General features: G+C 37.3%; 1 protein-coding gene across 1 annotated transcript in view; it reads left to right on the top strand.

Annotated features, from left to right (window-relative positions):
* The first annotated feature begins 10,496 nt into the window (after positions 1–10,496).
* Positions 10,497–26,078, top strand: part of MMP16 (matrix metallopeptidase 16) — a 347,698-nt gene continuing 332,116 nt past the window's right edge. Inside the window, exon 1 of the mRNA XM_060127594.1 lies at positions 10,497–10,643. Coding sequence (XP_059983577.1) covers positions 10,512–10,643 — 132 coding nt within the window. The 5' untranslated portion in view covers positions 10,497–10,511. The remainder of the gene's footprint in view (positions 10,644–26,078) is intronic.

The raw sequence follows: 26,078 nt of genomic DNA, 5'->3' as shown, positions 1-26,078 counted from the left end.
TTCTCTGTTATTTCATTTTCTGTAACCTACTGTGTTTATGGTCTTCTTTTTTCAGGCTGCAGGGTTGTAGTTTCTCTTGTGTCTTTTGACTGACCACTGTTGAGTGAGTTAGGTCCAGGGGCTTGTGCAGGCTTCCTCGTGGGAGGGCCTGGTGTCTGCACTCTGGTGGGTGGAGCTGAGTCTTTTCCATCTGATGGGCAGGGCTGCATCAGGTGGTGTGTTTTAGGGGTGTCAGTGAGCTTAGTATGACTTTAGGTAGCCTGTTTACTGATGATGAAACTCTGTTCCTGTCTTGCTGGTTGTTTGGTGTGAGGTGTTTAGCACTGTAGCCTGCAGGCAGTTTCGTGGGGCTGGGTCCTGTGTTGATATGGATACCTTCAAGAAGGTGCCAATTAATATTCACTGGGCTCAGGAATTCTCTGTTGTTCCAGCATCCTGGACTCTATTTTCCCTCCCCAGAGGCCCAGGCCTGACCCCTGGTTGGGGAACCAGGAGGCTGTAAGCTGCACAGTGCAGCCCAATAAAAAATAGAGAAAATAAAAGAAAAAAGAAAAATAAAACAAAACCCAAGCAAACAAACAGAAAAACAAACAGAGAAACAAAGCTCAGGGCAAATAGCAAGAACAGCAGCAAACAAATAGCAGCAACAGCAACACAACTCTCTCTCTCTCTCTCTCTCTCTCTCTCTCACACACACACACACACACACACACACACACACACACACACACACACACACGAAAAAAAAATAACCAAGGGAACACAACCAAACAAGAGTATTCTACTATGAGAACAGTTGATAAGGATTATACTAATGAAAACAAAGAATGAAAAATAAAACAGAAACAGAGGCAAGCAAACAACAACAAAAAATCAAATAAAACATAGAATATACAACTAAAAAGAACTGAAAAAAGGAGAAAGAGAAAAAGTATATATAAAAAAATGAAGAACAAAAACAAGAGAAAAGCCACAGAGCAACAAAAAAGTAAAGGAAAAATATAAAAATAAAGACATATATATTAAGAAAATAACACAAGATTAAAAAATAAAAAAATAAAAGTAGAAAATCAAAACTGAAAGATAAAAAATAATAAAAGCAACAACACCAACAACTGAACAAAATGAAACAAACCAACAAAGAATAATAGTAATAAGAATATTTTCCTGGAGCCGCCTCCCCAGGAGGCCTTCCAATACCTCTAAGTAGGTCTCTGGACCTGCTGTGGACACATTGGGCCAGTTCAGACTCTGATCTGGCTCAATTCCTGTGTGTATTTGCCCCCAAAGTCCCGTGCTGTGAAGGTTAGACTGTTCTAAGGTGTTGAAACACTCTTTGTCTATTCAGGTATTCTGCAAATGCAGGATTTACCCAGCTGATCTTGGAGATTTAATTCACAGCTTGCACTACTACATAGAAAGATCTGTGTTTCTCTTCTTTAGTTGCACCACCCCTTGGGCTCAGCTTGGTTTTAACCCCACCTCTGCATGTGTGCGCCCTCAGGTGTCTGATCCTTGTCCAGGTAAGTGGGAGTGAAAGCCATGGCTGCTTGGAGCACAGTTGGGTACTCCCAGTAGCTGCAGTGGCAGGAGCTGGCGTATGGGAACGTCGTTGACCCCACCCCTCACAGCGCTTCTCAACAATGGTGCCTCGCTTTCCAAGCAGATCATGCTTCCTCTTGAGCATTCCTGCCCATGTGTCCCCTTACTCCCGTCCCTTCTATTGTGTATGTGCAGCCAACTGCGTTTCTCTCTCTAGGTCTGTTCTTTCAACCCCATGCTTTAGCCGTCCAACCATGCCAGCTTCAGCAGACTCTCCCCCCAGGCAGGGGCGTCCAGGGCTGATTCCCAAGGAAGTTTTGGGGTGGGCAGTGCTCAGGCCGCTGGAGCCTACACAGGCAGAGTCAACCCCAGTCCAAGGGCTGGGCACCCTTCCCAATGCCTGCAGAGGCTGAAGAAGCCACCTAAGGGGGTTATAATGGCGGCTCCGCCCCTTGCATGTTGCTCGACAATGATGCCTTGCTATGGTGTCTCAGGCTTTTTCCACAGACCTTCCCGGTTGTGGTGCCCCTTGCTCTTGTCCCTTCAGGCTGTCTTTTCACAGCCAAGAGCTGTCCTGTTCCTGGGTCTGCACTCCAAATCCCTCCTTCCGGCACCCAGCCCCCCTTTGCAACAGGCAACTCATGATTTAGGCTGGAATGCGCAGAGTTGCTGTGTTGATCATACGTGTGGTTCTTACTTTGCCTGGCCTTCCACAGACCGTCTGCTGCATTCTCCTTTGATCCCCCAAAGTTCCTTTTCTGTCCCAGCTGATTTCCCCTCCATGAGGGAGTCTTTCTTAATGTGGGTATCTCTCCTCACCTGCAGCCTCCCACCAGGGTTGCTGGTCTTTTTTTTGATTCCTCTTTTCGTTTTTCCTTTCTTTTATTCTTTTAGGTGTCCAAAGTCTACTGCTACCATTCAGCAAGAGCTCTGTGGGAAATGTTCCATTTGTTTTTGATGAACTTGTGAGGAGCGACAAATTCCACATCCTCCTATTCTGCCATCTTGACTCCCCCCTCAAAAGTTGTCTTTAAATTAACTACACTAAGAATTTTTTTTAAAGTAAAAGTAATTAAAAACGAGTAAGTGCAGATGTAACATTGATATAGACAAAATCCCAAAAGTGTTATTATGAATATATATATATATATATATATTCTTGCTCTAGAATTATTTACTGTAACGTTTAAATTGTATTTGTGGGTAGTATATTTGGTTGTCCTATAAAAACTATAAGAATCTAAAGCAAGGCATAAAATATTTTTCTGACTTCTTGGGTTAATAGGATGATGATTTTACTTAGACATATATGATGATACTGATGTTGAAGAAAATATTGGGTATAAAAATTTAGATAATTTTTTCTAATTCATTTTTAAGAATTTTGTAGATAAATTTTAATCTTACTGAGAATAATCACATATTTTACCAAAAAATAAATAAGTATTAACTATAGTGTCAAATTACAATTTACATACACTAATACTCTTATATTGAAATCACACTGCTTACATTTTTATTATATAAACAAAAATTCTGTTTTAGTCTTAGCTCATTTGAAATGACTATAGCTATTTTTTCAAGGAAGAAATAAATTCTTGTAAGTCTCCATATTCCCAACATTGATTACTTTATAATTTACAGTGAATGAGTCACTTATTTTGACCTTGTGAATGACATAAAAACACAACCTTTCCAATGTAAACAGAATGATACATCTTAGTGATATTAATAAAACAATGACAACATTTAACATATATGGTAGGGAAAATGAATCTTTTGGAGGGATTTTATAAATGTGTATGGATACTAACTGCGTATTAGACTAACATGGTGATTGAAATGCCCTCCTTTTCAACAGAGGGGTGAAAGTGAGTCAGAGAATGAAAGATGTAGTGGACAATCAAGTTCAATATAATATTAAGTATCTTAATAACAGTAAGCAGTATATTAATTATTCTGCCTACTCCAGCATTCAGGGAATTAGAGATAAGTGAGGTTAAATCATTTCAAAATGAAGAAACATACAATTGAAGCACTAGATAATATAGAACTAAGATTATTTTACATCTTTTCTTATCTTTCTATTACTCTCTTTCCTCTAATTATAACTATACTGCTATGGGTTAATTCACTTTTATTTTTGGTCTTATATGTAGAAAAAGGACATTTCAACTTAGATGTTTAGTTTCTCATTACTGTCGGAAATTAGCTTATAAAATATTTTCTGAACTCTGTAAGTTTGGATTCTGAGTCAATGCCTCTAATCTAAAATAGTCACTTCTATGTCATACATTTTTATTGTGATCTTACAGCTTTATGGATGCCAATCGAATTTCCATTCTATTTTCCATTTCCTTTTGTTTCCCTGTGAACTAATAAAAAGTGCATTTAATATACTGTGTAATAGTTCAAAAGGGATTAATTGTATTTTGATAAAAATGTTAAAGACTGCCATTCTATAGCTCCTTTTCATTTGCTAAGAAATGAAAACCTTTATCATTTCTGTTAATACCAGTAAAATACACAGTACTTGTTCCTCTCCAATACAAACTATTAGGAATGTTCTCATAGTGTCCTCACTCTGAACATTTCTAACTCTGTTTTCTTTTTTAACTTCTTTTGTTAACTGGAGTCCCAAATGAGTCTTTGCTGCCTGCTTGCATGTGTATAACATGCAACAGTCACATGCTGTAATGATACCTTATGTTGTTTAGCATTTAAACATTTAAATATCTCACCACTCACCAAGCTATAAGTCTGATGATCCACAGAGTATTATTCAATTTTATTCTGCTATAATTATTTATATGGCATGAGTGAAACAGCAACAAAACTATTTCTTAAACCGAGTTGTTTGTTCACAGTGTTTTCTTGCATGTCTAACTAGTTTATAATGAATCTTTTTCTTTAAAAAGTGAAATAAGCTGTGAATCAGTCAGAATACATGTGTTTTTTACCTTTGTCTACTAGGCACATGACTTATTTAACATCACTGACCCTCAACCTCCTCTTCTGTATAATGAGGAATTTGAAGAACAGAACCTTAAAAATTTCCTTCCAACTTATAAATGACATGTCTAGGTTGAAAATGATGTATAAGCATAGTAAAAGGGGGAGGTTTCAATGGACTGGCATGAAGAATAATTGGAGACCAAAAAAGAACATAGGCATGCACACATATTGGAGGCTACTGCAGTGGTTAGTCATGAAATGACAAGGGTATGAATTTATAAGGAACAGTGATAAACTACAGGTGCAGGTGAAGGAATGAATCACAGTAGTATTGGACAGAGAGACATGACAGCTACTGGTGACTTATTCAGCATGGAGCATAAATTAGTATTAGAGTCAAAGGTGTGTTCAAGATTTAGTGGAAAAGTTGGTCTAGATTGAAATGGGGAAACTAAGGGGGTACATCATCTAAGGAAAAGGTGGTGAACTTGTTTGGGAACATACTGAGTTTTAGGTGAAAGTGATGATATGAATTCTAGGCCATGGGTTTGAGCTTAAGGCTGGAGATATGAAAATCACCAGAGTAGAAGTAACGGACAAAACTTTCTGAGGGAGATGGTAGAGTGAGAGAAGAGCAGCATTAGACTCTGAGCTTCTGCAAATCCTGGTATGTGTTGTAGCATACCAAGGTCTCTGGGAAGAATATAATTGTAGTGCTGGAGAAATGGCCTCATAGGGTGATGGACACAACTGTGGGCACAGACAAAGCTCCCCCCATAGCCTAATGGTATAAAAGGCTGTATACCCACTATTTCTTTTCTTCTTTCAACTGGTGTGCTCCTCATACTTCCCATTCATTTGGACCTCCAAACTTCAGATAATCCATGATAAAGAAATAATAGGGAGGCACTGGAGGCTATCTCCACTCACCCACTTATATCAAAATCTTGCCTTTAAGATTTGCAATGCTAGCTATTTCCTTATGTTGATAGTAAATCCACATGAAAACAAATTTAAAGTCCAAGACTTCATTTTCATCTGTCTTAGACCTTAACCAACTGAGGTGGTCTATCTTAACTCATTTCACTTTTACCTTTTTACATCCTCAATTGCTTGGTTTTTAATAGTGGTTAATGAAGGGGAATGAATGAACAAATAAATGAGCAGAAAACCAAATATTTGAGAAACACTCATAGTTATGGAGGTAAAAAGAGAGCGTAAGTCAATGAAGAAAATGGAAAAAAATCATACTTTCTTAACAGACTGATAAGAGCTAGCAACTTCTCAATTTTACCATGTGTATGAATCATGGGGGATCTTGGTACAGCCAGAGACTCAACATTTCTGACAAGCTCTCAGACCTTAAGTTTCCACCAGGGAGCATGCCTTAGGTGACAAGGCTTTAGATGATTGTTCTATACATGCATGCCCCTGCAAATAAAAGACGCATGAGAAAATGCCCATAGCTCAGCACTAATTCAATATTCTCTGAATTAAAAACAAGCAAACAATAAAAACACTGCATATTCAACTGACGGAAGTAGGGGAGAAAGCACATTAATTGATATGATAGAAGAATGAACAAGTTTATGTAACTTTCCAAAGCTATAAACTCCTTTCTAAGGCTCTAGTTTATTAAGTTCAATGATGGTTGTAATATATTATTTACCTCCAATATTATTTTAGGTAGTTATTATTATTCACACATCCCAGCATCCCACTCAACTGCTCACTTTTAAGTATCTGTCATTTGCTTCTTGTGAGTTATATCATTTGCTTCCTCAGACCCTTTCTCTCCTATGTAATAGTCTATTGAATTGCTATTAACCTTCACCAGGGGCAATTATTCCTTTCTTCTGACTTCCTTATTCATTTTTTCAGTCTCTTTTGGATTCTCTGTTCTCCATTCACATGTAATTCCGAGATTGTTCATTAGTTTTGTGAAATTGTGAGAAGAAAGAATTTGAGAGAAAGCACAGTGAGAGCCAAGAGCTGGGAGGAAAAATTTCATTAACATTAAAAGGAATGGTGATATTCTATATCTTGACTTACTGTGGATAGGAAAACAAGTCCTTCTCCAAGAAGATCACCAACTAAGAAGCTAACACTAGTAAGATATGAGAATAGAAACTTCTTCATAATTCTACCCTTTAAAAGATAATCCTGTTTAACAGATGAGAAATGAAATAACAAATTCACCTGATAAAGGAAGTGATTACATTTCCATAGGTACCCAGCTGAGTCCACATGGAGAATTGTTATATCAGGCATATCGTACTAGCACAGATACAAGGTCTACAAAGAGCATAGATAATAAATGCTTAATGGAACATATGAAGGAAAAAATATAAGAACTTCTACATGGTAACTATTTCCACAGAACTAGCAAGTATACAAAAAGGTAGTGATAATTCAATCATCTCCTCCTCAGAAAATTTTTAAGATAAAGTCTAAAGCCTGAAACGTACTCAAGACTCTGATTTGACCTCTACATATCCATGCAACTTCTGACCTTGACCTTCCTTTATAACACCTTGGCCTCCAGCCCTGACAAACCATTTGTAGTTCTCCAGATCTTGTGTTTATACCTCCGTTGCACACAGGTCTGAAGTATCCTTCCTTCTTTTAACTGCCTATTAATTTTTTACTTTTTCTTCAAGATACTCTTTGAGAACCACTACTTTTGTGATGTATTGTCCAAGGACCTCAGGGAAAATCAACTATTTCTTCCACCTTGTTCTATATCATCTTGCATACATAATTACCTGAGTCCTTACAACATTGCTATAATTATTATATGTCTGTCTCAGTATTTTATTTCTGTATTCTGGAACTTTGAATATTCATTCATTTCAGTATATTCATTTATATATTCATTGCTCATTGAATGCTCACTAATGAATTTTTTAAAGTTTGTAAAAAATGTTATGATTACTAATCACTAATTTGAGATTATCTTTTGAATTTAGGATTCCCTACTTTCATTTCCCTTACGATGGGTCTCCAAGGACACCTCACTAGTACAGGCCCTTACAGTTTCACAGCTGGACTTAAACACTGTTTTAACTCTCTTTGAGCCCAGTCTTCCCCATGGCCAATTTTATGCATAATTTTGAAGATAATCTTCAGTAGATACCTATTCTTATATAAAATGTTTTAGCAATCATTGTTCACCTATTTAACTGAATGTTAACTAAATATTTCATTGCCGGCCCTTCCCCATATCTTGCCTTCCATAAATACCCTGTTAATGTATCTCTCTGTTCTGAGCTCAGCTATTTTCTTTGACAAACAGGTTGCTTGCAGTGAGAAATCCCTCCTTGTTGATAGGTCAGCAGCATTTAACTTGCATTCCACTTCCTTGATAAAGTCTTCTAATATTCTGGCTCATTTAGCAAGGACTTCACCATTTAGAACTGTTTTCTCATGTAAATCTTGTGTAAGTTTGTTTTACCTCCCTCCCTTCAATGCTATCTCCAGGATGAGTAAAACAACATTTTTTTCCCCTGTATCTCTTCCCACTAAAATTTTGTACTTTGCTAGATATAATATATACATAAAAATAATTCTTAATTTATTAACAAATATTTCCCACCACATTTTGTTACTCTATATTGACATATAACACCTTGTACCTTCTATATAATGATCTTGCTTTCATGTTGCCTTCTAATTGTTTCAGGTACATAAATCAACTCAATCTACGGGTTATACAACTGGTAAGAGCAGAAACAGATTTCTATATGGAAAGTCAGTGGAGTGTATTGGGAAATGCACCGAAGTGGGAGTCAGAAAACTCAGGTCTTAATTCTGCCACTTGAATGATCTGCTGGAAAGTTATCTTTTATTACCATCGTTTTATCCACGTGTGAGATGAAAACAAAATCCTCAGGGATGTTTGTGAAAATTAAATGAGATACTATGTGTGGAAACATTCTGCAAACTATAATATGCTATACAGTATAAGGTATTTCTTATGTCTTCAAAATTCTTGTGGACAGGACATGCTGTGCACAAAACAGACTGTCAGGAAAGTCTCCCTGAGAGACTTGAGTCAAATTGGGTGGGTCATATTTCCTACAGTTTTTAAAGCATTAGTCAAAAAGTCCCATTCCTCAGCTTTATTACAGTCCAATGCAATTTTTGGCAAGATGTGTTTCAACATTTTCCATCTACATGACCTCTTGTAGCTCTACTTCTTGCTTTACCAATTCACCCATGAAATTTGCTTTGTCAATTCTCTCTTCCACCTCATCGAGGTAGCTGCCATACCTGGAACAGTCTTTATTCTCAGCCTTGCCTACATTTCTTTCCAGTGGGCTCCTCTTCCCCTCTGCTGGTTGCCAAGGAGAAGCACGTTTATTGGCACGGCCCCCAAACAGATGCCTGCCTGTCTCCCTTCCCCCTTTCTCTTTCAGCCAAACCATCACCTGCCAAGGGCTGGTGGTTGCTGCCACCCCAGTCCACTGCCTCACACTGCTGCGGCTCGAGTCCTTTTTGGCAGCCTCTACCGAAGTTCCCCTGCCAGCAGCCTCCCCCTCTTGACTGCAGCTCTCCTCGCTCCCGCCAGTCTCTCCCCCGCTTGGTCTGCGCGCAGCCTCTTCCTCCCGCCCTAGCCAGCTGCTTTACTCGCCTTTCTTCAGGCTGCTCCCTCTCCTTTCCTCCCCAGCCCTTCCCCAAGCTCCCACAGCGCGATCCTTTCAGGCGCCCCCGCTCTCTCTGGCCCGGTGTTTTGTTAACACCCGGACCACCTCTCCGGGGTCCCAGTGTGTACCTGTTTGCACCAGACAGAACATCTTTGGGAAGTGAGCATTTTCCTCGTGCTTTGTATTTGACTAGATTTCCCTCACGCCCCCACCCTTTGCCATCCCCGCGAGCCCAGAAGGCGGGATGTTATGATGGTAGAGAGAATTCAGGGAGACAACAGGCCACATACTTGGTTGGTGGGCCCCAACAAAGTTTTGGACGCTCAGGACTTGCCAGCTCAGGCTTTTTAAACTTGGCCTGCTGGCAACAGACCCGAGCCCCCAAGCAGCGCACAGTGACCCGGGCGCTCCCTCAGATTCCCAGCGTTTTTTCGACTGAGGACGACGGTCGCCCACCGGGACCAGGCCTGGGCAGCTCCCCAGCCCATACCGGGGTCCGCAGCCTGAGCCCCAGCCAGTCCCCGGCAGGAGAGGGGCGCACTTGTTTCTAGGTGCTCGGCGGAAGGTGGGCGAGACGAAAGAATGGAGCCGCCCAGGTTCTTGCGTGCTTGTCTCGAGGATAAGGGGTGGGTGGTATATTAAACACCACGTCTCAATTCAGGGCCCTTCTCCCGGGCTGTCTACTTTCAGTGCGCGGTACAGTGGCAGTTCCCCTTTACCAGCCGTCTCCTTTAAGAAGCGCGCGCGTGCGAGTCGGGTTGTGTGAGTGTGTTCGTGTGCAGATGTGTGTGTGTGTGTGTGTGTGTGCGCGCGTGTGCGTGTGTGTGTGTGTGCGCGCGCGCGCGCGCGCCGAGGGCCCAAGAGTCAGGCAGACCCCGGGAAGGAGGAGTTATGTAGATTACGGATGAACGTTCTGGAGGGGAGCGAGGAGAGGAGGGAAGGAGAAGCAGAGACGAGAGAGCGAGGAGCGGCCGAGGCCCTTCCCGCAGAAGCAGGAGGCGGTAGCGGCGGAGGAGGGGTGGGCGGTGGAGGAGGAGGAGGACGCACCCTCTGGAGGCGGTGGCGGCTGCTGCGGCTGCGACTCGGTTCTTTGAGCCGGAACCGCCGGTGAACTTGGGCGCCACGTTCCCGGCCGCGGGCCCACGAGGATGGTGAATGCGAGCTGCTGCTGACTCTACCTCAGCCGCTGCTTCTCTGGGGGCTGCCGAGCGCGGGGGCCCTCTGTCTCCTCCCCTTGCCGGGCTGTGGGTGAACCTGCAGGCTCCTTACCCACCCGGAGGACTTTTGAAAGGAAACCAGGGAGGGAGGGAAAGGGAGAGAGGGAGAAAACGAAGGGGAGCTCGTCCATCCATTGAAGCACAGTTCACTATGATCTTACTCACATTCAGCACTGGAAGACGGTTGGATTTCGTGCATCATTCGGGGGTATTTTACTTGCAAACCTTGCTTTGGATTTTATGTGCTACCGTCTGCGGAACGGAGCAGTATTTCAATGTGGAGGTAAGAGTACGAGGGCTTTCTTCCTTCCCCCTTGCCTGGGCTGCTCCCTGAAACATATCGTTCGCTCGTCAGATCCTTGTAGCTCACAGCAGCCAGGGTCTCAACACATTGTTTCCCTTCCAGCCGCCAAGACCCGTGTTGAGTTTCCCTGTCTTAGGTGATGGATGCGCGTGAGACTGAGAATCCGTTATCCCCAGCAGCACAAAGCACCGTGCTGCGCGCTCAAAGACACAATTGTAGCCGATCCATGCTTCTTATCAAGGAAAGAGGCGAAGACCTAGAAGACCTACATATAGCAAACGTGTAGTTTCATAAAAGCAGTTTGAGTTTATAATAAATAAACTGCTCGGGAAACACAGAATTCATTGCTTGGCATAATGTGCTGCCTTGGTATTGTTCCTGAAATCTTTTTCCCTGTGTTTTGTGCCTAACAAAGGAGGTTAAAATCAAAGAATCTAGAGGAGAGCGTGGGAATACTTGATATGTTTAATAACATTACTTTGTGATAAAACACTTGACTAGACAGAGTCTTTTTCTCATTTAGACATAACTTAATACACTGTAACTAGATCTGGCTTCACAGAGGACATGAAATCCATCTCTTGAAGTGTTTTCGCTTCCCCTCCCCCGCCAATTGAAAATAAATGTGGCCCAATGTAATAGTTCTGAGGTGTGTCTTACAATTTGATTTCACACTCTCATGGCAAAACATAGAGGATTTAGACTGTCATTTGCTTTACTTTGATAGCTTTGGGAACAGACAGACACAAAGCAAAAGGGAACTTAAGGATAACGACTTGTCAGACCTCTGCCAAAGTACTTTTCCTGTCATCAACTCAGCACTAAAGCCAGTAACATGCAATAAATCAATGGAAGCTTGTATACACCTGGGTTCTAACCAGTTTATCAGCTACACGGTGGAGTACAAAGACGATAAGAGGGTCTTAGTAAAATATACTCCTTTTGGTTAGATCTTCTGTCACCTCAAAAGAATTATGATTAAGTCTCTGAAGAATAATGTGATTTTTTCCCCTATATTGTTGATTCTTTAAAGCTTATTTTCATTTTGTTGGGTGTGTGTGTTTACACAGCAGCAGAACCTGTTGCACAGTATTTGAATGTGTTTCATGTAACAGATTTATATACAAAGTGTGCATAATAAATGCCATATGTGAGGGCATATTCTGAATATAATTCTCTGTTTGTATAAACTGTTCTTAGGACTACATGTAATAAGTGATGGTTAATAGAGAAACAAAATATTTGAAAAAGTAAGAACCATTATCAAGAATTAAGTTTACAGATATTAAGTATGATTATATTACACCCAAACCCTAATTCAAACCAAAACTGTTTAACCCTTTGAAAAATACAACTTTGTTTTTCTGAATAAAAGAGATGGAAAGGTAAATCTGGTAAGTCCAGACTTTTCTTGGTTGCAAATTTGAACTGTTGGAATTGCATGCCACAGATGGATTTTTGTTTCTAATGTTTAAATCAAGAGATAATTTAATGTGGAAATGAAAAAAAGTAAGCAGTTCATAGACTAGAGGAATGAAAGTGGCAAGCTGTTATTTATAAGGTTATAAACAGAAGGGCCTATTGCTTCAGATTGGTGGTGGTGGTGATGGTGGTGAGATGGGGTGTGGGGGAGGTGTTAAAAGTAGGGGCTAGTTTTATCTTGCTCAATCTGAAGAGGGAGGGAGAGCCTGGATTCATGGCCACCTGCTTTAGGAAAGTCTTAGATTTGCTTTCAGAGATTATTGGGATAACATAAGTGTATTGATGATCATTAGCTTTCCTTTTTGGGCCTAAATAAAATGTGCGTGTATTTCTTCATAGTTTGAATCCCTCAATCAGTTCAATAAGATATTATTATGGGAGAAAAAGTTATGATTTTGCTAAAAAAAATTTTATTTTGAATTTCTGTAATTTCTGTTCTTTCTTCAAGATACATTTTAAAAATTGTTCATGGAAAAAAGAGAGTTTTTTTTCCTTCCATTTTTAGAGTATTTAACTTATTCCATCCATATTTATTACACAATGCAAAGATTTAATTATGAAAGATAAGAGGCATGTGCCATCTGAGACCTTAAAAAGGGTATTTGATACAAAGGAGATTTTCTAATTATTTAAAGTAGATTATGTTTCAGAGTTTGTATTATTCCCAAATAGCATTTTTTAAGCATTTGAACATATCCTTAGTTGGGTTTATATACTTATTTGTGTGTCATGATAACCTCCTTTTTTTAAAATCATAAGAATAGCTGCTAGGTAATTCAGCATACTATAAAGAACACGGATGACAGGATATTTTGTGACATGAATTTCTGCCTGATTCACTTTTATTAGATGTTTCTTTTTGGTAGGAAACAGTAATGGGAAGAATAGTCCATCACATCTTCAGAAAAGACATTTATATTGTGTTGCACATTCTGATTGCAAAACATAAACTGAGACTGCTTTATTTGACTGATTCTTAAAGACAGTCTTAAAATAAACAGTAATGGTATCAATCATGCATGAAGCTCATATGATCACAATTTTTTTTTCTAGCAAGCTCACTAAGTTATTATAGTTGGAACGAAGCTTCTAAGAGATGCTTTTTATGCTGACAACTGAGATTACAATGCTTTATTCCTCGCTGAGCTTCACAATTGGTGGGACCCCTATACTTTTAATTTCTACAATTTAATGTTTAAAAACCTGTGTTCCCTCCCCATCTAGGTGGGAGGGAGTTGGGTAGAGGTATTCATGTTAACTCTTTCCTGTCTGATTTTGAAAGTATAAATATTGGAAATTTTTAAATTTTAGAGCAGGAGATATTTGTTAATATGCTGATGAAAGCCTATTACAGAGAAAGAGTGCATTTTGTTTGTTTGTTTTTGTATTTAAGAAGCAAAAAGGAACATCTCTTACAGCTAAGAAGGGTAAGACACTACCAGAAGCAGTACTATGGAAGAGATTCAATAAATTCCCCTCCTTATATATTTCTGGTAGAACACTGTTTAATGCTAAAATTTCACTATACATTTGTTTAAAGATTTTTGTATATCACTGGATCCATTTATTGGAATGCGCCTTTCAGTGTGTAATCATTAGCATGATGCAAAGGAGGTACATTGCTAATATTAACTAAAACTCAAAGATTGCTGTCATTGGACAGCAGTCTGAATCAGACGTGTTCATTGGTCAGAAGAAGCTAAATTGTTAGCAGAGAATCATGATTTAATCTGTACGCTCTAAAAAGTCATTTTGTGGCTAAAATAATTTTCATGTTGTAGTGGGGATTCTCATGATCCTGAGACTCCTTTATTTATTTATTTTTTTAACACTGCAAACACTTTTGTCATGAAATTAAGATAGAATATAGTTCATAATCAATAACTTTCATCATCAACTTTCATAGTTTGTCAAGTGTTAAATATTTATGTGAACATGTTCTTTATTTTTTTAAACAATAGCACACATTTCTAGTGAGAAAAATTATTTTAAGCCAATTTAATGGTAAAATAAAAGCATGTGATACTCTGAATGATGCACATATCAAAGCATGAGAAGAATGACTTGGTGACAAAAAGAACTTGATAAAACAAAAATTGATTTTGTTCCTTTCTTTGTTAAAGAAAGAAGAGAGATTCTAGATTTCTGAAGGCTGTTTTATGACAAATACTATGAATTGTGAGTGTAACCCTCCTACATTTTTCTTGCAGTGTTTAACTGATTTAGTATTTATTCACCTTTGTCAGGTTTATCTGAATCTACCTAAAAGTTCAGTTTCCTTGGATTAGCTTTGTACTGCATATCATCTTAGCAGGAATTAGTGGTGAGACATTTCAGAGATAAAAAAATATATTTTACAGATTTTAAAATGTCAGATGTTGGGATCTTTTCTCATATCTCTTATTTTCTACTTGCTTAAATAATCAACATGCATTATTTTATTTGCTCATGGAAGGATGGTGACAACGTGATCTGGTCAATCTCCTTGAGTAAGGGATTCTGACTACATCCCATAATTCTCCATGGTAGCAGTTTTATACTGGTCAATAGCAGGGGCTGCATAACTGATTCACAAAGGTTTTTAACCTGCAGCAACATTCCATGCTTTGGAATCCCAAGTTTGCTGGCCATTCAGAATATCAAAAGAACCAAGAACTCTGACAAAGAGGCCAGAAGACTCACTAGGCCTCAGGTTCTTCAGCTTCTCCTGTGTGTTCCACCTTAACTGTGCCTTTCTCTGTTCAGAATTGCTTGGTCAGGTTGCCCAAATCTAGGGTTATTCATGAAATCCTTACTATTGAGCCTATACCAGTGAGGTAGATTGTCTCATACTACCCCTGAGAAATCCACAGAAAATAACCATCCAAGTCCATCCCTTTGTACAGCTGGGTTTTCGCTTTCAGTCTCTTCATCCCCATCAAGTAAGAATAGAGTTGGGTTAAATAACAGCTTTTTAATCTCTAGAGTCAGGTGAAAAGTGATAGATCTGGGCTTCCCTGGTGGCGCAGTGGTTGAGAGCCCGCCTGCCAATGCAGAGGACGCGGGTTCGTGTCCCGGTCTGGGAAGATCCCACATGCTGCGGAGCGGCTGAGCCCGTGAGTCATGGCCGCTGAGCCTGTGCGTCCAGAGCCTGTGCTCCGCAACGGTAGAGGCCACAACAGTGAGAGGCCCGCGTACCACACACACACACACACACAAAGTGATAGATCTAAAGTTTATAGCTATTTCAGGTTATTAACATGAGAAAATTTTAATGCACTTGTTCAGTGGTATAATTATTTTCTCTTATGTTGGATTAATCAATTATTTTATGTAAATTTATTTTTCTGCCTGACCTACCCCAAGGTACTACTCAAAATGTATCTGTTCAGAATATTTGGTAAATGACCAACTGAAATTATTTCTGGACCAAAAAAGGACATTGAACATTTAAATCAATTAGTTAAATTTGTTGAGTGTCAAAAGACAAAGACTGTTTTCATTTTGCACCTTCAGGAGCTTTCTGACCCTTCAGCATATATATTTCAAATTGAGAAAGTCATTTTTCATGTTACTTTCCATCACAATTCATTTTAAATATCTGTGAATGTAATTATATTCATCAAATAATTTTTTATTGTGGTGTAGTATAGTGATTAAGAGCACGTATTCTGATTACTCATCCATAAAAAAGAATGAAATGATGCCATTTGCACCAACATGGATGGACCTAGAAATTATCGTACTAAGTGAAATAAATCACAGAGAAAGACAAATATCATATGGTATCACTTATATATGGAATCTAAAAAATGATACAAATGAACTTATTTACAAAACAGAAACAGACTCACAGACATAGAAAATAAATTTATCATTACCAAAAGGGAAAGGAAGGGGAAGGGATAAATTAGGAGTCTGATATTAATAGATACTACTATATATAAAATAGATAAACAACAAGGACCTACTGTATAGCACAGGGGACTATATTTGATATCTTGTAATAACCTATAATGGAAAAGAATCTGAAATGGAATATATATATATATATATATATGCATATAAAATTGAATCACTTTGCTGCATACCAGAAACTAATACAACATTGTAAATCAACTATACTTAAATTAAAAAAAAAAAAAGAGCTCATATTTTGTCACCAGATTGCCTGGATTTTAATCCCAGCCCTTTTACTTGCAACTTAATTGTTAAGTCAATAACAGGCAAGGTAACCTCTGTGAGCCTCAGTGTACATATCTGTAAAACGGAGATACTAACAGTACTTGTCTCATAGGGGTTCTGATGATTAAATGAATACATGTATATCATATTAGGTAGATAGATAGTGGATAGACAGCAACATGCCTTCTCATAGTTAAATACTCCATACTATTTAGATATTGTTAGTAAAAATAAATGCTGATTCAAAGGTATAATAGCATCTAATTACAGAAAGTCTATCAGGTTAGGATATACCAGCTGGTCTAGGAAGATTTTATTTTAATACTTTTAAAATTTTACAAAATGTAATACACTAAAGTCAACCAAGCTAACATCAGTACATTTTCTTCCCGTGGGTTTTTCTTAGTTTAGTTCAGGAATGTGATTTTCACATTTTGCCTCATCATCTGTTACTATCATAGAATGTCAAGTTCAGCTGACACCTTCTTTTATAAGACTGAATTTGCTGAAATCTGTTTATCTTTTCTTCTAATACCGTGGAAAAGAAATAGACCTTTATGATTCAATGGGCCTGTTTATTTTAACTGGCTCAATGCCCAAGTGCTTCCTATTCACATTAGGAGTAGGATTTGATATATAACTTAGACCAGCTCAATGTTATACCCCAAATTCAGACCATAAACATCTTTTTTTTCTTTTAGTTAATAGGGGAAGGAGGAGGATGGGCAGAAAAAGATATTAAAGTGGTTTATTCAATGACAAAGAAGTTTAAAATAAAATAACTTGTGCATGTAACATTGGGAATAGAAGATAGCTAGCAATATAGTATAATGTAGCCCTAGGACAGAGGGTCAAGGGACGTGGCCTTTAACTTTGGTTCTTATACTAACATAGCCTTGATCTTCGGCAAAAAGACAATTGAACTAACCTGTCACTAAGGCCATTTCCAAATTTGAAGTTCTATTGTATGAACCTCCAAGCTTTAATTTATATAGCCAAAAGGGGAAAATGTACATATTTATCCTGTAAATTTTGGGGCAACTGGCTAACAAATGTTCAGATTTTTTCTTTCTGAAGTGCCTATCATGAAGAAATACAGAATGTGCAACTTAAATCTAACATTTGTTATCTTCTGTAGTGACACAGGGTGTTCCATTTTGGAAACTATCCTAGCCTTCTGCTGAGTAGTAAAAACACTGGCAGCAAATTATATGTAATTTTAAAATCAATTTTTTGCCAAGGTAGCAAACTTTAAAAATTTAATGTTAAAAACATGGCTTGATGTTATTTTGAAAAATACGTGTCATCTACAAGTGGTACTTCAATCATAGAAAGGCAAGTTGGAATGAAATCAAAATAGTTTTTTGGGGGAGGGTCTCAAAATTCAAATCCATCTATATCTATATATAAAAAATATACACATATTTTGTAGTGAAATGAAGTACTTATACTGTATATTCCTTTTGCCCACTGTGGAAAATAATTTTGGCGCCTGGCTCTTTGAGGGTTATTTTTGTTCTTCACAACACATTTGATTTTGAACGTGAAAAATCAGACTGCATTTGTTTTATGAAATATGCAGCTTATGCAAACAGCAAAAATATTCCAGGTTAAAAGGATAAACTACTAAGTTAAAATATGTGACACTCAACTTTTTTCTTTTGCCTTCTTTCCTTGGGAAAGTCATTTATAGATTTTGAGGTTATTCATGTAATCATATTTGATTGTTGCTTCCTATAATTTAGCACTCTGAATAGATGTTCTTTGTCTTAGTGTCTCACCACTACCATTTGGCATTGTGCATCCTTGGGTTTGGATCAGTGGAATATCTTGATGAGCCACATAACAAGTTTAGGCAAGAGAGTAAGAGTAATCCCACGATAGGCTCCTAACCTTTGATTGTGACCTGTGGGTGTAGTATATAAAAGGAGGCTAGAGGGAGCAATTGAGCTGTTTAAAGATTCCAATGGTAGAACTTGGTTTAAAAATCAAGGCCAGTAGGTGCAATTAGATGTCTTAAAATGAATCATAGCCAATCATAGAGAGCTTAAGGAAATCAATGAACTATTCACGATTTAATGTGTGACTTAGGTTTACTAATAGCCATTTGGTACCGGTTATTACATATTTGATGAACTAAGAAGGAAATGAACACTTCTGGAGGAGTTTGGGAGGAGTTCTGGGCATGACAATATGACAAAGATTGTTACAATGTAGGACAGCTTTATATCTCCTTACACTATATATCGTAGTAACTGTAGATGCTTTTGGTATTCTCATTTTAACTAAAATGAAATAATTGTAGTCTTACAGATCAGAGTGGGATAAATCTAATTTGATTATGCCTTTTAGATATATAGCAAAAATCCACTTTTAAATGCTTGTCAGACTGTTATTTTATTTTTTAATGTTTCCCAGGGTAATTTACTGAATAAATATTTTTTGATGAAAACACGTTTTAAAATATAGGTTTTACCTCTTTATCTTTTAAAAAAATATGTAAGAAATAAGCCACAAAAGTGTGAAATAGTGCTTTACCTTTAATAGGAACCTCAAATATGTTTTCAGTTGACCAGATTGTTATATAAGTGGAGATTAAAAAGGGGGCAGTCACTAATGCATTAGGGAGTGCTGACATTTAATTAAGATATTATAATCCACTTACAAGCATCATTCAGATTTTTTAAAGTTTTTAATCTAGTCAATTAAGTGAAATATGGATATATGAAGTAAGCCATGGCCCCACAGACAGATATTCTCAGGAGAGATAGTCCTTAGAGTGATGTATTCAAATGACCAAATAAACTACTCAATGGGATGGAATTTTACAGTATTTGTTTTAGTCATGCTCAAGTTATGGGGGAATAAACTGCCATTGTTTTAAGGAAGCTGGATACTTTTATGAACTTTATTTCATGTCCCCAAATTGCATGCACCTGAGGTGATGTCAGTGGACTACAGGCCTGTGCCTCTGCAGGTGCTGATGCAGTCAGACCCTAAGTGACATCAGTGGAAGCATTTTTTCCATGGGAACTTTTCACTGTTGAATTCATACCATGTGTTAATAGTTTCTCATTGTTTATAGCGATTAGAAATTTGAATTTGTTTTAGGTTTCTAATGTCTGTGTATTCATTCTCCCTTTAAACAATTGCAAGCCAGTTCCTTCTTGTAGCCCTACTTTTTCTTCTAGTTGAACTCTTGAGGGACTTTGTATTCTAGATATATTACAGGACACCAGGCTTGGAAATTGCGTAAAATTTTACAAGAAGCTACATTTTTTACTCTTCCCTCTTTCATTGTGAATAAGGCAGAATAAATTCAAAGAACTTCCAGAGTCAAATGTACACTCAATGATTTATATGAAATTGATAACCAGCTTACAAATACTCACTCCCAGTTACAGATAAAATTCTTTTGGACATCTGTGTGTTTTAATATTACAACAGCTCTATTCATAGAACTTGCTAACTTGCTCCTGTATGTAGATGGAGTGAAATCGTTTGTTAGTCCCGTGGATGAATCAAGCAAATTACTAAAACAGTCTTTGCCTTATTTTGACCATTCATAAAATGGATTTGTGATCTTTATTGCTTGTCTATAGCACAGGTTTTGTAATGACAGCATTGAGACAATCCCAAGCAATCTCTTTCTTAGGTAAGAAAAGGGTATATCTCAGTTTTTTCACTCCCGCAGATAACTGGGAATGTAGAAACAATTATGTGCCAGCATTATATTCTAATTAGACAAGGTCCAAATAGCCAGTAGAATAGAAATACCTGGAATTGATTTCACTGAACACCTTATTTTAATGATAAGAAAAACAGAGTTAATTATCACTGGTTGAGCATTTGCTATGTGCCTGATAGTATTCTAAGTGCTTCATATATTTTAACTCATTTACATTTTATTACAATCTTGTGAGATAGCACTACTATTTCTCTTTCACAGATAAGGAATCTGAGGCATGGAGAGGTTGAGGAACTTGCCAAGGCCACCTACCCCTGAATTTTCCTGAAGTGGAATAGCCCAGAATCAAAGCAGGCAGGTTGGCTATGGAGCCCAGGGTCCTAACCGAGTAAATACAGGCAAGAAATAACTCCCAGGTTCCCAGTAGGGACAGTGTAGTCCAGTTCCATTGCTCACATCTTTTATATTCCAAACTGGAAGGAAATCATTGACATGCATAAAGAAAATGCTAGGTCTATCCTAGTATAGAGACTTACCTGGAGTAAAAACTGAATAGACTGTTGTTGATTTGATTTGTTGATTCAAGAGTGATTATTTGGTGCTCAATATAAATTTATTGTTTAATACCCTTTATGATTTTTTACTTATAGAAAGTTGGTAACCTATGTTAAATTGCATAATACTAAATGTGGCACAATCTTAATTATATGTAATATTAAATTAATCATAATATCTCATTCCTTAACTATTTGTTATGTTGCATGTTGTCACATTAAATGTGAATTTCAAAGGTTTTAGGAAGATTTGATTACATTCCAAGATGAAAAGAGTAGAACATGTAAAGGAAAACCTGTTAGATCTGTGTTCCAGTGCCCTGCTGGGGAAGAATATGTATGTATATGGCTGCTGACTGGCATGAGTTCTGGAGTTTGTTATTTTTATATATTGCTTTGATTGGGTAGAAGCTACAAGGAAACAGATATATTTGATCATTTCTAATATATTTTTTTTTATTTTAATGTAAAAGAGAACTTACTCAGAAGTAGATCATTTCAGAGGTGGATGAGGTGCCTCAGAACTCGCTGTTTGAGAATAGGCCTGATATCTGGTTATTGTCTTTATTGTAGAGGCAATGGAAACTTCTTGGTGGTTGACCTAAGGATGTTTTAAAAATTCTTCAGTCCTTAAGATTGTTGCTGTATATAGCTTTCAAGGCTCACTTAGTTCATTTATTAGCGTTTTAAGGAAAGACTATTTCTAAACCAATTTACAAAGGTGACTTTATAAAACATTCTCAGTGTTAAGTATCCATTCAGCTATCTGTCACTTTCTCTATAGGCAGTATATCATAATGGCTATACGCAAGAACTTTGGAAGGAATGCTTAAAAATCTTAGCTGTGTCACCAAATCTCAGTAAACTTGAGTGAGCCAAGTTACTATTTATTTCCTCATGTGTAAAACAGAGGTAATAATACTCAACTCAAGGGTGGTTCTGAGATTAAAGAGGTAAAAGATAATGGGTCAAGATAAGTAATAGCCTTCTGATTTACTATTCCCTGCTGAAATAAACAAACAAACAAAAAGGACAAACATATGAAACAGTGGTTTTTAAATCACTGGACATCAGGTAGCGAAGGACAGTCATCCTTGAAAGATGGGAAACAAACAAGATGAGCCCTATGATTATATCAATTTAGTTCATAGAGAGGGTTTCCAGGTGATAGTACAGGGAAGGCAGAACCAGGTTGAGCCATACAGACTCTTTGCGTTAAGGAGATGAAGCTGGGAGTATGGAGAAACCAAGGAGTTTAGAATTCACAGGTCAGAATACCAGAAAGGAGAATTCTGCAGAGAGAGAAAGCACTGGAGATCTGCAGAGCATTCCCCTTGAGTATTCAATTAAGAAGTGATCTGCACATTCCTGTGAAGTAACTAGTGGAGGCCAGAGAAAGAATCAACCAACAGGATCAGAGGGGACCATGCCTGCAGATCACACAGGGCTGGGAATAGTGCCCATTCTCACCAGCCACACTGGAAAACCTCATCATTTACAGGGTGTTGGGTAGAGTACTCAGAAGCATCTTGCTCCAGTAGTGGGAAAAAATATCCCTGGACTGAAAACTGCTCTAGTTCTGCTTAAAAAGTCTTAAAAGCAAGACCTTAAAGGATCAAACTTTTTCTAAGTGACTAAACTGCTTTTCACAATAAAACTCAGTAAGACATATGGGAATACAAAAATCCAGCATTCAACAAGTTAAAATTCACAATGTCTGACATCCAATAAAAAAAATTACCAAGCACGCAAAAAAGCAGGAAGACACAATACATAAAGAGGAGAAATATCAATCTGTCTAAACTGTCCTCCCTCAGTGATTTCCATCACTTGGCACCACCTACCACATGTGTGTTCATGCGAGAAAAGTGGGCACCAATCCCCCAACTTCCTGCCCCTCACTCGTTACTTCTAATCAGTTGTCATTTTTTTCCCCTATAACATGCATCTTCGGTCTGTTCATTTCTCATATGTACTTGGCTACAGCCCTACTTTGAGCCTCTATAGCCAGTCTGGACATGCTGTATTATCCCATGGTCTGTACGACCTCTCATGATCAGACCCCACCCCTCTTTGTAGCCTCATAGCTCAAAGTTTATCTACTGAGCCCTGTGATTTAGCACAGCACTCAAACGAAAGATCCCTGTACAGGCCTAATATTATTGAAAACCCCCAAAAGTTTTTATTGTGTGATTTGTATCTGTCTATGTTTATAGTTCTAGACAAATAAACCGGAGAAAGTTTAAAAATATTTACTTAGAAATTCGTTTAAAACAATAATAATTAACTTAATATATTAACATAGATAACATATTTTTATGAAAAGCACATTTTACAAAAGAGCAATTGTAAGAAAAAAAGATATTGTTTTACTTTTCTCCAAATACCTTTAATATCTGGCTTAACAAAAGATAGCTGGATTCTCATATTTGTTTCTTTTATGTTAAAGTTTTTAAATTGAAGTATAGTTATTTCACAAAATGCTGTGTTAATTTCAGGTGTACAGAAAATTGATTCAGTCATATATATATATATATTATTCTTTTTCAGATTCTTTTCAATTATAGGTTATTACAAGATATTGAATATAGTTCCCTGTAGTATACAGTAGGTCCTCGTTTATTTTTTATATAGTAGTGTGTGTATGTTAATCCCAAGCTCCTAATATATCTCTCCCCCTACTCTTAAGCTATCCTCTTTGGTAACCATAAGTTTGTTTTCTTTGTCCGTGAGTCTACTTCTGTTTTGTAAATAAGTTCATTTGTATAATTTTTTAGATTCCACATATAAGTGATATCATATGGTATTTGTCTTTTTCTGTCTGACTTCACTTCATATGATAATCTCTAGGTCCATCCATATTGCTGCAAATGGCATTATTTCATTGTTTCTTGTGGCTGAGAACAAAAAAAATTAAAAATTTCATGGAAATACAAAAGGCCCCAAACAGCCAAAACAATCTTGAGAAAGAAGAACAGAGCTGAGGCTTCAGACTATACTACAAAGCTACAGTAATCAAAACAATATGGTACTGGCACAAAATAGACATTCAGATCAATGGAACAGGATAGAAAGCCCAGAAATAAATTAACACACTTATGGTCAAGTAATCTATGACAAAGGAGGCAAGAATATACAATGGAGAAAAGACAGTTTCTTCAATAAGTGGTGCTGGGAGAACTGGACGGCTACATGTAAAAGAATGGAATTAGAACATTCTCTAACACCATATACAAAAATAAACTCAAAATGGATTAAAAACCTAATACTAAAAACAGATACTATAAAACTCCTAGACATAAATGTAGGCAGAACACTGACATAAATTGAAACAATATTTTTTTGGATCCATCTCCTAGAGTAATGGAAATAAAAACAAAAATAAACAAATGGGAGCTAATTAAACTTAAAAGCTTTTGCATAGCAAAGGTAATCATAAACAAAACAAAAAGACAACCTATAGACTGGAAGAACATATTTGCAAATGTTGCTACCGACAAGGGATTAATTTCCAAAATATACAGACAGTTCATGCAGCTCAATATCAAAAAAACAACCCAATCAAAAAATGGACAGAAGACCTAAGCAGACAATTCTCACAAGAAGACATGCAGATGGCCAACAGACACATGAAAAGATGCTCAATATTGCTATTTATTAGAGAAATGCAAATCAAAACTACAATGAGGTCTCACCTCACACCAGTCAGAGTGGCCATCATTAAAAAGTTTACAAATAATAAACTCTGGAGAGGATGTGAAGAAAAAGGAACCTTCCAACACTGTTGGTGAGAATGTAGATTGGTATAGCCAATATGTAGAACAGTATGGAGATTCCTTAAAACACTAAAAATAAAGTTACCACAAGATCCAGCAGTCTCAGTCCTGGTCATATATTTGGAGAAAACTCTGATTCAAAAAGATACATGTACCCCAGTGTTCATGGCAGAACTATTTACAATAGCCAGACATGGAGGCAACCTAAATGTCGATCGACAGATGAGTGGATAAGGAAGAAAAAAAAATGCACACACAAAATGGAATATTACTCTCATATTTGTTTATGCATTCACACTTGCAATATTATAAATCATGTAGCCCTGGTCAACACCACTGTCAATTGCAAGCTAATGAGAATGAAAAGGCAAATAATATCCTGTTAAAATATTATTGACCTAGCCAACTCCTGCAAGAGTTTTAGGACCCACAGAAGTTCCAGGATCAAACTTTGAGAACCACTGTATCAGCAGCTATACTGTTAATCTCTTTTCCTCCTAGATACCAAGATCCATTTTCCTTGGAGTCTTCATCAAAATGCTTAACCCTTTCATTTATTTCCCACCCTTCTACAGATTCTTCAGTGCCCAGCAAACATCATCTGATCTTCCCTAATTCCCATCTTTACCCCCATGAGAAGATGAGCCCATTATGCATTTATAATAACTTTTCTTATGCTTCAAAGTACCTATCATAATTATACAGAGTGTTTTACCTTCCCTCAAAGTTAGATACTGATATATTTATTTAAGACAAAAAGCTCACCCTTAAATTACTGTTGAAAATCCATTAAATGGCTTATTAATTGCTAAGACTTGGCACATGGACATGCAGAAGCCAAGTATCAACTTCTGTTTCTCAGCACCTTTGAATTTTGGTCTTCCTGTCTTTGGAATCATATAGGCCAAACTCATGTTTCCTGGGGGAGAAATTTAAGGAGACTTGAATTAGGTAATTTTTCTCTCTTTTTGCCTGGAGCATATGGTTAAATTTGCTGTATTACATTAAATCCATGTGCAAATAATCTGTTGTAAATGGTTTGTGTGTAATAAATTAATATCTCTAACGGTAAATTATAACTTTAAGAGTCTATCTGCCTTGGTCACCACCACTGTATGCCATAAGCCTAATGCTGCCATGCAAAAAGTTGAGAGCTCAGCAGATACGTGATGGAGGAATGAATGGGTTACATCATCCCTATTCACAGGTGTTAAATTTCTAGTTTAACTGACATCTTATGATCCATTTCAATAATTATCTTTTCCTTTAACTCATTTTGCCCATACTAGGTGAAAATATGCTGTGTATATCTTACATTTACTTTAGTTACTTTATTCAATATATTTAACTTCTAATAATAAAAGGCCATATTTATCTTAGTGATTAATGGTTAACTAGTGAATAGACTGCACCCCTGGAATTTTTTCTAGTTATCATCATTACATTGCATCTGTGTTTCTGGTATAAATAAGTGTTTTTTTATCTTATTCCACTGATAGAACATTTCTATAAATACCTATTGGCTTAGCATCAAAAAAAATGTAAAATTGGTCTTTGTTTTCAGAGGGGTGTATCAGAACATGTAGGGAAAATATAAAAGGAAAATAACCTTGTTCTGGTTCAGTGACTTCAGTTGTAGTTATTACTATTAATAAATGGCAACCTCCTCAAAAGAATATTCAGGAAAGAGCAAAAACAATTTTACTTGTATTTCATGGGACATCTTAAATCATTTCAATACCTCTTTTAG

The sequence above is a fragment of the Lagenorhynchus albirostris genome, chromosome 17 (genome assembly GCF_949774975.1).
Source record: "Lagenorhynchus albirostris chromosome 17, mLagAlb1.1, whole genome shotgun sequence".
NCBI classification, from domain to species: domain Eukaryota; kingdom Metazoa; phylum Chordata; class Mammalia; order Artiodactyla; family Delphinidae; genus Lagenorhynchus; species Lagenorhynchus albirostris.
The sequence above is the reverse complement of the archived record's forward strand: the minus strand, read 5'-3'. Positions and strand labels throughout refer to the sequence as shown.